Source organism: Artemia franciscana, chromosome 2 (genome assembly GCF_032884065.1).
Source record: "Artemia franciscana chromosome 2, ASM3288406v1, whole genome shotgun sequence".
Lineage (NCBI taxonomy): Eukaryota > Metazoa > Arthropoda > Branchiopoda > Anostraca > Artemiidae > Artemia > Artemia franciscana.
Window position 1 is genome coordinate 28,452,557 of NC_088864.1, and position 12,832 is coordinate 28,465,388.

At 35.4% G+C, this 12,832-nt stretch overlaps 1 protein-coding gene and 1 long non-coding RNA gene across 20 annotated transcripts in view; one reads left to right on the top strand and one right to left on the bottom strand.

Annotated features, from left to right (window-relative positions):
* The window catches only part of LOC136039633 (protocadherin Fat 2-like), a 264,014-nt gene that overhangs the window by 236,895 nt on the left and 14,287 nt on the right, over window positions 1-12,832 (top strand). For all 19 annotated transcript variants that reach the window (XM_065723534.1, XM_065723540.1, XM_065723553.1 and 16 more), the window contains 2 exons: window positions 581-828; window positions 2,615-2,797. In XM_065723534.1, coding sequence (XP_065579606.1) covers window positions 581-828; window positions 2,615-2,797 — 431 coding nt within the window. The remainder of the gene's footprint in view (window positions 1-580; window positions 829-2,614; window positions 2,798-12,832) is intronic.
* The window catches only part of LOC136039761 (uncharacterized), a 97,205-nt gene that overhangs the window by 67,122 nt on the left and 17,251 nt on the right, over window positions 1-12,832 (bottom strand). The window lies entirely within an intron of this gene.

Genomic DNA, 12,832 nt, shown 5'->3' on the forward strand with positions numbered 1-12,832 from the left:
CCATGTTAATAAACAGTTAATAAACAGTAAGGTACATGTATATCATACGCCATTCATGTGCTTCATTTAATTAGAATCTGTTCATTCGACGATCAATCCTAACCAAATGTAACAAGATATAATGAAAATATAATAGTTTAAAGACAAATTTGAGCTATATATTTGCACATTAGAGGGTGGCGTAAAGTATTGTGGGACTGGATTTAAAATGTTTTAGGTGGAACTATTCTACACCTTATGAAATAAGAATTGTTTTCTAACTTCAAACTGTCCAAATACCTTACCTCTCCTAACGTGCAAACATATAGCCCAAATTATTTATCTCTCCGCTATTTTGTCACTTGTGTTTGCCTTCCCTCACGCTAAGCTGTAAGAAACTAACAAAGAAACTGGATTGTTTTCGAGTTTTACACAGCGTAAACTTGAGTGGCCTTGAGTAAACTTGAGTAAACTTGAGTGGCCTTGAGTAAACTTGAGTAAACTTGAGTATAATACGCAAGTACCAACAGTATTTCTGAATTTTTAAATATATCGACACGTTTAATATTCAGTAATCTAAGTCTCTTAGTTTATTTTTTAGATTAAAATTCTATCTGACGAGTATATCTTTGTGATAACTGTTGTTGGCAAGAATGGAACCCCACTTTCTCCGTCCAATGTAACTTCGGAGCTGAGTTCAAAGATAGGTTATGAAGTACTGCTCATTTCTGCCCAGCCAGAAATATCTGCAAAATCCTTTGCAGAAAAAACCTTTTCCTCAGAAGAATTATCGGTTAGTTTGTTTGCAATGAAAGAAGAGGACCCTGTTCGCAGAGAAGATTTTATAAGGTAATAATGCTTTTTGTAATCCATTCTCTAAGTTGATACAACCAAAACAATACTTTTGTTGAATTTAAATTTTACAAACTCACGTAAATTATACGAAATAATCACTTGACATAGCTGCGTTTCTCAGCGTTTTGTCAGCTACTGTTCATTCTGGGCAAAGCTAAACAAATCACTAATTCACTAATCGGTAAACTAATAAAGATTTTTTTCCAAAAAAATCTTTTAATTTGCCTGCCATTGCTACTATGTGATTTGTAATTACAAAGTAATTTGTGTATATACTCTAGGTTCTAATTTCTTTTTTCTTATTCTATTGAGCCTGACATCATATATTTTAAATGTATTTCGATGTACAGAGAATAATTGCATATAATCGAATTCATATAATTACTAGATGCTTGGTTCATATTGGATGTTTGATATACCTCAAATTTAGGGATTAAAAAACTTTTGATCATGTTTATAAAAAAAAAAGGATAAAGATCCTCCAGAGCCATTGCTGGCGCATAGGGCGTCGAATCGACGTTTCAGTTGCTGGGTGTTTTTTACGGGGACAAGTAGCAAGCTTTGATCAGCTTTGATCAAGAATTTGATCATGTTTGCAGCAGTAAATTTAAAAACAGACTCAAACACCTAAAGCATATTTTCAACAAAATAGCATAGGGATGTCAGTAAACTAATCGACATCAATTTAGAAGCAGTAACTTTTATTCAGATTCGATTGAACAATAACTTACAATTGCAAAAAAAAAATGAAACTTTTGAAAAAGGTTGAAGATCCCTCAAACATAATATCAGATCTAAGAAAAATGCATCCTTCGATTCACTATCATCTAAAACCTTTGGGCATAGGTCTAAAGTCCCTGCCATGAACAACTAGAAAAACCTCATTTTTGAAAAAGTACCTGTCGCGATTTCAGGTAGTTTTTAAGTTTGAATTATTACAAGACATTAACCCTGCTCGTTTTGGGGTTTAAGATAGCTTTTTACTCTTGTTTGAAATTTTTTATAAAGTTTTTTAAATTGATTTCTTCAAGTTTTTAATTGCCAGTCTAATAATTTGTCAAGTATTGTTTGTCGTTCTCTTTATTTTCAAAATTCTTTAGGATAAGTGACATATTGTCAATATGGTACTTAAGTGCTATATTTCATCCAACAACACATATTTCTGATTTTTGACGCTTGTGTTAAGGCAAATGTAACTTGAAATCAGGTTATTCATTTTACAATATATCCTACCTCATCATTTCTGATAAAGAATACTCACCTAAGTAACCCCCCCCCAAGTATAAAAAAGTAATTAAATAATCAATTGACATAGTTGTATTCTGTTTTACAATATGAGCAAAACATGTGTTTTCTCAGCTGTCACTAATTTTGTGTAAAGCTAAACTAATTGGTCATTCACTAATCGATAAACTAAAACAAAGTTTTCAAGTAGATCTTTTTATTTGGCTGTTACTGCTACTGATTTTTTTTTTTTTTTTTTTCACATTTTTGTTTTTATACAAATAGGTCTGATGTCATTAATTTTCAATACATTCAACATAACGTGAATAATAACATATAATCGAATATATATATATATATATGTATGTATATATATATATATATATATATATATATATATATATATATATATATATATATATATATATATATATATATATATATATATATATATATATAATCTTCAAATATATTCCTTGTAAATATTTTTTAATGCAAATATTCCTGTTATCTAAACTATAATGAAGTATTTTTCTCATATATGTATCAATTTTAGAGATTATAATGCAATTGAGCCATCAATTACCTTATTCGAAAGAAAAGGAGTAATTCGGCAGCCCGACCATGGGAACCAGGGCCAAGCTGGCAGTGATGATTTACTAGCAGCGACTATAGCTCTCAGTATTGTTCTTGGGCTTGTTATTGCTGGTGGAGTAGCAGGATTCTTATATATGCGCAGGTAAGTTCCTAGTCAGTTTTACTCCAGTTGGGTGACCAAAAAGATTCTGCCGAAAGAGATCAATATTCTCTTTAACATTGGACAGAGGAATAAAAAACTATTTCGGTCGCAGAACAGTTTTACAAAGACCCTCATTTAACTTCTATATAAAAATGCTTATAAAATAAAGAAGTATTAAATAAAAAGAGACTATTTTTGTTTTCAAATGGAAATAGGGAGCAGCATTAAAGCTTCAAACCAACAGAAACATTCCATGTATAAGAGCTGACCCCTCTTCGCTTTCCACTCTTTATGCGAAAGCTGTAAAAGGCTTTAAGAATACTTCTTATTCCAGATAAACGGCCTTTGTATTTGAGCAGTCGTTCTTAAGGAATTTGGACAGAAAGACAAACTTTAGCGTAAAGAGTGAGCGATAGACGAGAGGCAGCTCCGATATACGGAATACTTTTTGTTTGTTTTAAGTTTTGGGCTGATTTTGCTCCTTAGTTTCATTTGAAAAACAAACCTTTTTATATTTAATTTCTAGCCGGTTTTTAAATTGTGTCCTGGTCTTTCCAAGACATGATGGAGATGCCAACCCATAGCCTTCGCTATTTAGTGTTATATTGTATCTAAAAGACATGTAAATTGATTGATAGCTTCCTAGATTAGTAGCACAAAAACTTGACTGAGGATTAACACAATTTCTCTGGCACTTCAAATCTTTTATGTGGTAATACGTGAATGAAGAAATCGAATGCATTTGAAACAAAATGATTGGCAGAAAATTTGCTGGGATGAAGTTGAAACTGGGTTCAATTCACGAAAGAAAGAAAGAACATAGCTGCGGAGGTGTTTCTTCCTTTATCAGAAATGGAGAAAATTCCCTCAAGCTCATAACTTTTGTTGGATAGCTTTAAACGTAACTAATTTCTTATGTTTGGAACTATAAAGAAAAGCCATTTACTTTTGTCCCTATTTTCATGTCGAAACTTTCTTTAAAGTTGCACACTGTAAGTGTAAGTGCAGAAGTCCCTCATTTTTTTGTTGTGTGTTAACATACAACTCTTTAATGTATAAAACCAATTGTTTCAAATATCAATAAAGCAAAGTCGAAACTCTTTCCTCCCCCTTCATGGGAAATTCCCTGATGACAATGTTCTATTTTAGTAAAAAGAATTTCTTAGGTACGTAACTGTTTATTTTAATATCAATTGTTAACAAAAAACTAAACATAAACTAATCCCCTCCAAATACGACAAAATGATATGGAGGAGGGATAACCAAACAAATCCAAAAAATATTAATAACTAATATTAACCTCAGAAGGGGTTTAAAAAGCAAAACATAGCATCGACATCATGTACCCTGTTACCACTAACTTAACACTTAACATTCAACTCCTTCCTACTTAACAAACCGCAATCAAAATAAAATACTAAATTTAATGATTTAATGCCAATTTATTCTGTCAACTATGCATCTTATTAAATTAATCATTAAAATTATATTTAGAAAATAATTCATTCTTCAACAACCTTTTAAATTCACTTAAAACACTGCTTTTAATATTCTCATTTAACGGATTCTATAACTTAGCCCTTCAAAACAGGAGAAAGCCCTGACTTCAAAACTCTAATGTAGACTTTTATAGTTTCTTTGCCTAACTTAGAAAAAGATCTTTTATAAAGCTTATTGTCTGTGTCTTTAAAACCTAAAGACACACAAATTTTTTTTTAAACGAAGTTTTTTGATGAAAGTAAAGAGCAAAGTTAAAACTTAAAAAGAACAAAATTATTACTTCGTAGTTTATACGATAAATTTTTGAAAAATTGTTTAAAATAAATTAAATCCTGATGCCCCTACAGGTGTAGAATTCTGAAAAATTAGCAGTTTACTGAAAAAACAAAACCAGCGAGACAAAACGGGATTAAAATTAGAAAAAAATCCTAAATTGGTCAGTAGATAATCAATTATAATTTAAAAAGCTATCAAATTTCTATTAACAGGCATGAAATCAATAAGTATACTACACGATTTGAATTCTCTAGAAAAAACTAAAGCATTCTTAGTTTTCAGTAATTCGCTAGTTTTTAAGAATTCTGCAGAAATAGGGAAATATCACGAGCGACTTTAAAGCAATTTTCAACACAAAATTGTTGTTTTGAGTAAAATGTGGCAGATATAGACTCTTTGCTGTGGTTCAGTCCATTTGAAAATTAATAAGGGACTTGAAATTTCTGTTTGAATTAGCTCTTCGTCGATATTCTACGGTCAATGATTTGATACAAATACATTTGGGGAGAAGAGAAAAAAAAATAACAAAGAATAACCGCAACCATCCTTCTTGAAAAAAATATAAATTTCGTATTTTTGTACAAAGAGGCTTGAAACCTCTGCTTGAATATTCTTGAAGACGTTGATCTAAGGGTATAATTCTTACCATGATCTCACACTTTTATGGCACTTGGTATTAACCAAGTGACATGTAGCGATCGCAAATTCTGTCGATCTGTCTGTCGGTCTGTCTGTCGGTCTGTCGGGGGTCGGTTAATTCGGAAAAAATAGAAAAAAATAAGTATTTTTAACTTACGAAAGGGTGATGGGATCTAACTGAAATTTTATTGTTGGAAGGATATCGTATCTCTAAGCCCTTATTTTAAATCCAACCAGATCCGGCGACTTTGTGGGGAGTTGGGGGCCTAAAATCTTGAAAAACGCTTAGAATGGAGGGATTAGGATGAAATTTGGTGGGAAAAATAAGCAGAAATTCTAGATACGTCATTCACATAACCGGAACGGATCTGCTCTGTTTTGGGGAGTTGGGGGGGGGGTAATTCTGAAAATTAAAAAAAGGGGTATTTTTAACTTACGAACGGGTGATCGGATGTTAATGAAATTTGAAGTCTGGAAGAATATCGTGTCTCAGAGCTCTTATTTTAAATCCCTACTGGATCCGGTGACATTGGGGGAAATTGAAGGTGGAACCTAAAATCTCGGAAAACGCTTAGATTTGAGGGATCGGGATGAAACTTCGTGGGAAAAATAAGCAAAACTCCTAGATATGTGATTGACGTAACCGGAACGGCTCCGCTCTCTTTAGGGTAGTTGGAGGGGGGGGGGTAACTCTGAAAATTAGAAAAATGAGGTATTTTTAACTTACGAAGGAGTGATTCGATCTTAATGAAATTTGATATATAGAAGTATCTTATGTCTCAGATGCACCATTTTCAATTCGAATCGGATCCTCGGAGGGAGAAAACAGAAATCTTGGATACAGGAAATCTTGGAAAACCCTTAGAGTGGAGAGATCGGGATGAAACTTGATGGGAAGAATAAGCACTAGTTATAGATACGAGATTGACACAATTGGTACGGATCCGTTCTCTTTGAGGGAGCTGGGGGTTGTTAATTTTGGAAATCAGAAAAGTTGAGGTATTTTTAAATTAAGAACGGATGACCGGATCTTAATGAAATTTGATATTTAGAAAGAACTCATGTCTCAAAGCTCTTATTTCAAATCCCATCCAGATCTTTTGACATCGGGGGGAGTTGGAGGGGAAACCTCAAATCCTGGGAAACGCTTATAAATGTAGTAGATACGTGATTGACGTAACCGGATTTGATCCACTCTCTTTGGTGGAGTTAGGTGGTGAGGTTCAGTGCTTTGGCGAGTTTGGTGCTTCTGGACGTACTAAAACGATGAAAATCGGTAGGCATGTCAGGGAGCTGAGCAAATTGACTTGATAAAGTCGTTTTCCCCGATTTGACCATCTGGGGGCTGAAGGGAGAGGAAAAATTAGAAAAATTGAGGTATTTTTAACTTGCGAGTGAGTGATCGGATCTTAATGAATTTTGATATTTAGAAGGACATCGTGACTCAGAGCTCTTATTTTAAATCCCGACCAGCATTAAGCCTCTGATTTTCCTTGGAAAGAAATCTATTGATTCTTAGAATTTTGTAGAGCTCATACCATAGACCTCAACACAAGTGCCATATGAGCTCTTAGCTCTGTTTGAGGTTACTTTCTTCTTTTCTTAAACTAATCCAAAATTTTCTGACATCTATGTATATTTCGCCTATTTTGCGTTTACTTCAAAATTTAGCTCCCCTTAGAAGCTACCCTTCCCACCCCGAAAACAAAATCCTGCAATTCAATCAAAAATTTGGAAATAAATAAAAGTCAAATATTCTTAGATAGCATTGCAAATAATTCTGTATGTTAAGGTTTTTTTAATATTGGTAATCAAACAGTGGTACCCAGCTGTAAGTAAGAAGTGACTTCTAGTAGTGCAATGCCCAGTTTGTATACAGATAAAAGTTTCAAGACTTCAAAAAACAACTCCGAGCCTTTTTCTTCAGCTTTCTTTTTTTTGAAGGGGGAAGCAATATTTTTCTAAATCTGTCTGGCTCATTGGGGCCCTCTTCGCCCAAGGACTTGAGGTTGTAAGGTTTGAGGTGCACCAAAAAATAAACATTTTGGTTATTTTTAGTTTCCCATTCTCAGCTAGGTCCATATTTTTTCTTCTTTTTCTTTATCCAAAGAAATTCATATATAAGTTTCAAGCCAATTGAAAAATAAATATAGCAGCATTTTAGGAAGTTGCTGCCCCCAACCAGAGTGTAACCAAACAGTTCTTGGCGACGAACTTTAACTAAGGAGTGAGTTGTGCTAAATGTAACCGGAACTTTAGAAACACGAGTTCTGATAACCCTATATCAAAAAGTTTATGGTAACAACCTGTAAGTAAGAAGTGACCCGCATCAATAGTAACCGAAACTCTAAAAAACAGAATTTTATACCAATATAGACATCAAAAGAATCGGATATTTATGCTGATTTCTGATATATAAAATTTATCAAGTTTAGTCTTACACATCAAGCCTGTTAGTTACAAGGCTGAGAAGATTTGCCTTATTTACAAAGAAATGAGGAATCACCTCCTAAAAGTGATAGAATCTTAAAGAAAATCACACAGTCAGATTCAGCAAACGATAGAACCCTAGTGTAGAGGTTTCATGCTCCTACCTATAAAAATGTGGAATTTTGTATTTTTTGCCAGAAGAAAAATCACGGATGCGTGTTTATTCGTTTTTTTCTTCCCAGGGATGATATTATCGACCCAGTGGTCCTAGAATATCGTAATAGTGCGCATTTGAATGTAAATTAAAGGTTTTAGGGCAATTTTTAATTGACCAAAAATTGGAGGGCAACTAGGCCGCCTCCCACGCTCTTTTTTCCCAAAGTCACCCGATCGAAATTTTGAGATAGCCATTTTGTTCAGCACCTCATTTACATATTCCTGTCTTGGCATGATTAACAAGTGAAATTTAATGACAGTTATATGAATATAATTTTTGTTTGGGTTGAATGAAACCGGTTTTTAGTATTCCTACGTTTAGTACATATAAAGCGAGATTTTAAATGTATTATATTATGCAACACCGAGAATAGCATTTCAATAACATTAAAATAATAAAAATTAAATAAAAAATGAAAAAACAAAACACTGTCAAAGAAAATTCATTACAAATATTGTTTTTCTAAAAAAAATCATGAGTGACATGTGCATACCATTTTCATTTTTATATTTCAAAATATCACAAGGGAATTTCTTTTGCTATTGGCTTGAAAAAATCATATTGTGATATTATATTTGAATGGGCACTTTCAAAATGTTTTGTGTTCTGTTTTGCCCAAAGCTCGATGAAGATATGCTTCTTTGAATAAAATGTATGGTTTTGCACTTTGTTTTGACCAAAACTCAATGAAAATACGCTTCTTTGAATCAAATGTGTGGTTCAAAATGTTTTTTACTCTGTTTTGCCTGAAGCTTGATGAAAACACACTTCTTTGAATCCAATGTATGGTTTTGTTCTTTGTTTGGCTAAAGTTTGATGAAGATACGCTTCTTTGAATCAAATGTGTGTTACAAAATATTTTGTACTCTGTTTTGTAAAAAGCTCGGTAAACATACGTTTCTTTTAATCAAATGTATGGCTCAAAATGTTTTGTACTCTCTTTTACACAAAACTCGATGAAGATACGTTTTTTTGAATCAAATGTGTCGTTCAAAATGTTCTTTTGCTCTGTTTTGCCCAAAAATCAATGAAAATCCGCTTCTTTGAATCTAATGTATGGTTTTGTACTCTGTTTTTACCAATGCTCAATGAAGATACGTTTCTTTGGATCAAATAAGTGGTTCGAAATATTTTACTCTGCTTCGCAGAAAGCTCGATGAAGATACGTTTCTTTGAATCAAAGTTGAGAGAGAAAAAGAGAGAGAGAGAGAGAAGCAAACAGCCACTCAGACACACATGCACAGAGAGAGGGAGAAAGACAAAATACAACCAAAAACACAGGGAGTCAGACATACAAACACACAAAGACAAAGACATAAACTAAAAAACACCCACTCAGACACAGAGGCACAGTTAGAGAGATAAGCACATAGCCAGTCAAACACACTGGCACAGAAAAAGAGAGAGGCAAAGACATAAAAACACACAGAATCCAATGCTCGAACTCGCAGAGACAGACACAGAGACAAGCAAACAGCTGCTCAGACACACAGGCATAGAGAGAAAGAGTCAAAATATCTACAAACACACATATTCAGACATACAAAGACACAAACACACACACGGAGACAAGCGAACACCTGCTTAGAAGTATTGACACAGAGAGACAGAGATAGAGAGAGAGAAGAGAGAAGCAAACAGCCACTCAAACATAGAGGTAGAAATAAAGAGAAATAAACAATTAAACAGTCACTCAGAGACTGAGGGCAAAGAGAAACAAGCAAACACCTGCTCAGACAAACAGGCACAGAGAGTGAGAGAGACAAAAAACATATACAAACACACAGATACAAACACACAAATACAGACACGGGGACAAGCAAACACCCGCTCAGACACACAGGCACAGAGAGAGAAACAAGCAAACAGCTGCTCAGAAACGCAGGTACAGAGTGGGAGAGCCAAGCAAACAGTCTCTCTGACACACAGACATGGAGAGAGAGATAGACGAACACTTACAAAAAAATACAGAGTCTGACACAGAAACAAACAAAGACAGACACGGGGGTAGGCAAACTTCCGATCAGATAGACAGGCACAAAGAAAGAGAGAGAGAAACACATACAAACACACAGGGTTAACCATACAAATACATAAAGAGAAGACGGGAAACACACACTCAGACACAAAGGCACAGAGAGTGAGAGAGACAAAAACACATACAAACAAATAGATTTAGACACACAAACAAACAAAGACAGACACGGGGACAAGCAAATACCCACTCAAACGCATTGGCACAGAGAGAAAGACAAGCAAATAGCCGCTCAGTCGTATAGGCATAGAGAGAGAAAGAGACAAAAACACTTACAAGCACACTCAGTCAGACACACAAACACACGAAGACAGACGTGGGAACAAGAAAACATCCGCTCAGACAGACAGGCACAGAGAGGGAGAGCGAAAGACAAAAACACATATAAACACAAAGAGTCAGACACACAAATACACAGAAAAAACAAGCAAACAGTCACTGAGACACACAGGCGCAGAGAGTGAGAGAGAGAAAACACATACAAAAACACAAATTCAGACACACAAAGACAGACACGAGACAAGCCAACACCCGCTCAGACACACAGGCACAGAGAGAGAGAGAGAGAAAGAGGAGAGAGAGAGAGAGAGAAAGAAAGAAAGAGAGAGAGAGATAAAGAGAGAGAGTGAGAGAGAGAGAGTTTGTGCGATAGACAGAGATAAAAATACATACAAACAAACAGAGTCAGACACACAAGCCCACAAAGAGAATGATGCAAACACTCGCTCTAACAGACAGGGACAAGGTTAAGGTTCAATCGGTTTTAATTAAAAAAGGAAATAAGTAAACTTAAAATACACTGCTCTGTGACAAAACTCACGTCGAGACCCATAAACATAAAAGATTCTTCACTAACACGCTCTACGGTTCCCACTTCACTCTTCGACACAACCACGCGCCTCCTCATTATATATTTTTTTTAAATCTTAACCATAGGGTTCCTCCCTCCCTCCCCGGACGTACAACCACCTCACCTAAATGAGCAAATTCTAAACTTCATCTAATTTAATTTATCTTTCTTTTTTATGTTTCACTTATTCACCTTTAACTAAATATTTATTTAAATTATTTTTGAAAGACCCGAGAGAGCTCCTGAATCTCAGCTCTTTTGGAAGCATGTTCCACACTTTTGCACAGGCTACATCCGGGGAAAAATCTGAACGTACTGGCACAGTATTATGGCACAATACTGCAGGTGAGGTTTCAGAAGTCCGTTGTAAAGTAGACGAAGGGTTTTTTTTAGGAAATCCGTGCTTCAGTTTCCTGACGATGCCAAGATTGCGAGAGAGTTTCAGCTCAAAAGCCTGGATGTGGTTTAGAAAGGAGGGGTTTTCGTCCAGGAGTACACTTAGATACCTCACAAGACCCGTTTCTGGCCTCCTGATCGTTCCTATAGAAGTAATAATTCCAGTTATTTCTGGATGAATAGTTCCAATCCTTGAAAAGAATAGCACACACGATTTGTCGACATTTATTACAAGTCAATTTGCTTCCATCCAGACGTAAGTTTCTTCTATGATAATCTCTAGTTTTCTCTGGAGTGACGTCATGCCAGAGTCACTGGAGGCGATCGTAGTATCGTCGGCAAATGCCAGCAGCTCACTAGAGTCGTTGTCATTATTTGAAGTGTCTTCACCGCAGCACAGTTTGCAGCACCTTGAGGTCCTGAAATTTGGGTTCAGAACGCGAGTTCACATCATTCACATGAATCATCATTCACATGAATCAGAAATAACATTCGACCTAGGATCGATCCCTGTGGCACACCGAAATTTACCACGATATCTTTCAACGGATCTTCTCCTATGTACATGGGCCGATTGCTAAGGTAGGATTGGAACCATTTCAGTGTCTCTCCTCTCCTCTAACACTGATTTGTTCTAGTTTATCTAGTAGAATTCCATGATCCATACTGTCGAATGATTTTTTTTATATCAAGTAAAATAGCAGCTGGCAAAAATCCCTGGTCAAGCGCTCTTTTGATAAATAAGCTCAGTGACGTCCGCGCATCTTCAGTTGAATGTCCTGGTCTGAATCCAAATTGTCGTTGGTTGAGGAATCCCTTCGCTTCGAGAAAAGAGTAAAGTTGATTCTTCATAGGTTTTTCGAAGACTTTGGAAAATACCGAGAGAATTGAGATGGATCGAAAGTTAGATGGGTCATCTTGAGGGCCACCTTTATGGAGAGGTACTATTCCTGCTTTATTGAGGAGTGATGGAAATACCCCCTTCCGTAATGAGAGGCTTATCAAATGTGTTGACGGTTGTAATACAGACGGTAGCACTGCTTTCAAAACGTTTGTGTAAACGCGGTTGAATTCTGACACAGATGTACCTCTCAAGTTTTTGACAATCATTGAGACGTCGAGGGAAGTTACGGGAATGACTGCCATTGACTTAACACACACTGGACATAGAAAATCCTTGTAGGATTTTGCTTTGGGTGTTACTGTGTTCGCCGTTTTCTCTCCAAAGCTGGTTAAGAAAGTGCAAAGTGCTTTCGCAACTTTGGTTTGCTCAGTAAAGGTTTTCCCATCAACAGTAATTTTGGAGGCTAATTCAGGTTTATGGTCGTTGGGTCGTAACAGTGAATTAATTGTCTTCCAATCTTTCCTTCCATCCTTACCACTTTCAGCTAGTTTTGTATTAAAATATTTTCTTTTGGCCTTTCTGAGAATTGATTGGAGGCATTTCTTATAAGATTCATAGATTTTTAGGCTAGCTATGCTTGGTCGGTTACGGTATTCAGCCCAAAGCTTGTTCTTCTTATTAATAGATTTGAGTAAACTCCCAGTAACCCACGGATAAATTAGTGTATTTTTTCTCCCATGTTTAGCTGCTTTTTCTTTAAAACAATGTGCTTTGTATAAAGTTATAAACTTATTATGGAATACTTCGAAACCTTCGTTCAAATCTTCTTTTTCCAGAACACTATCTCA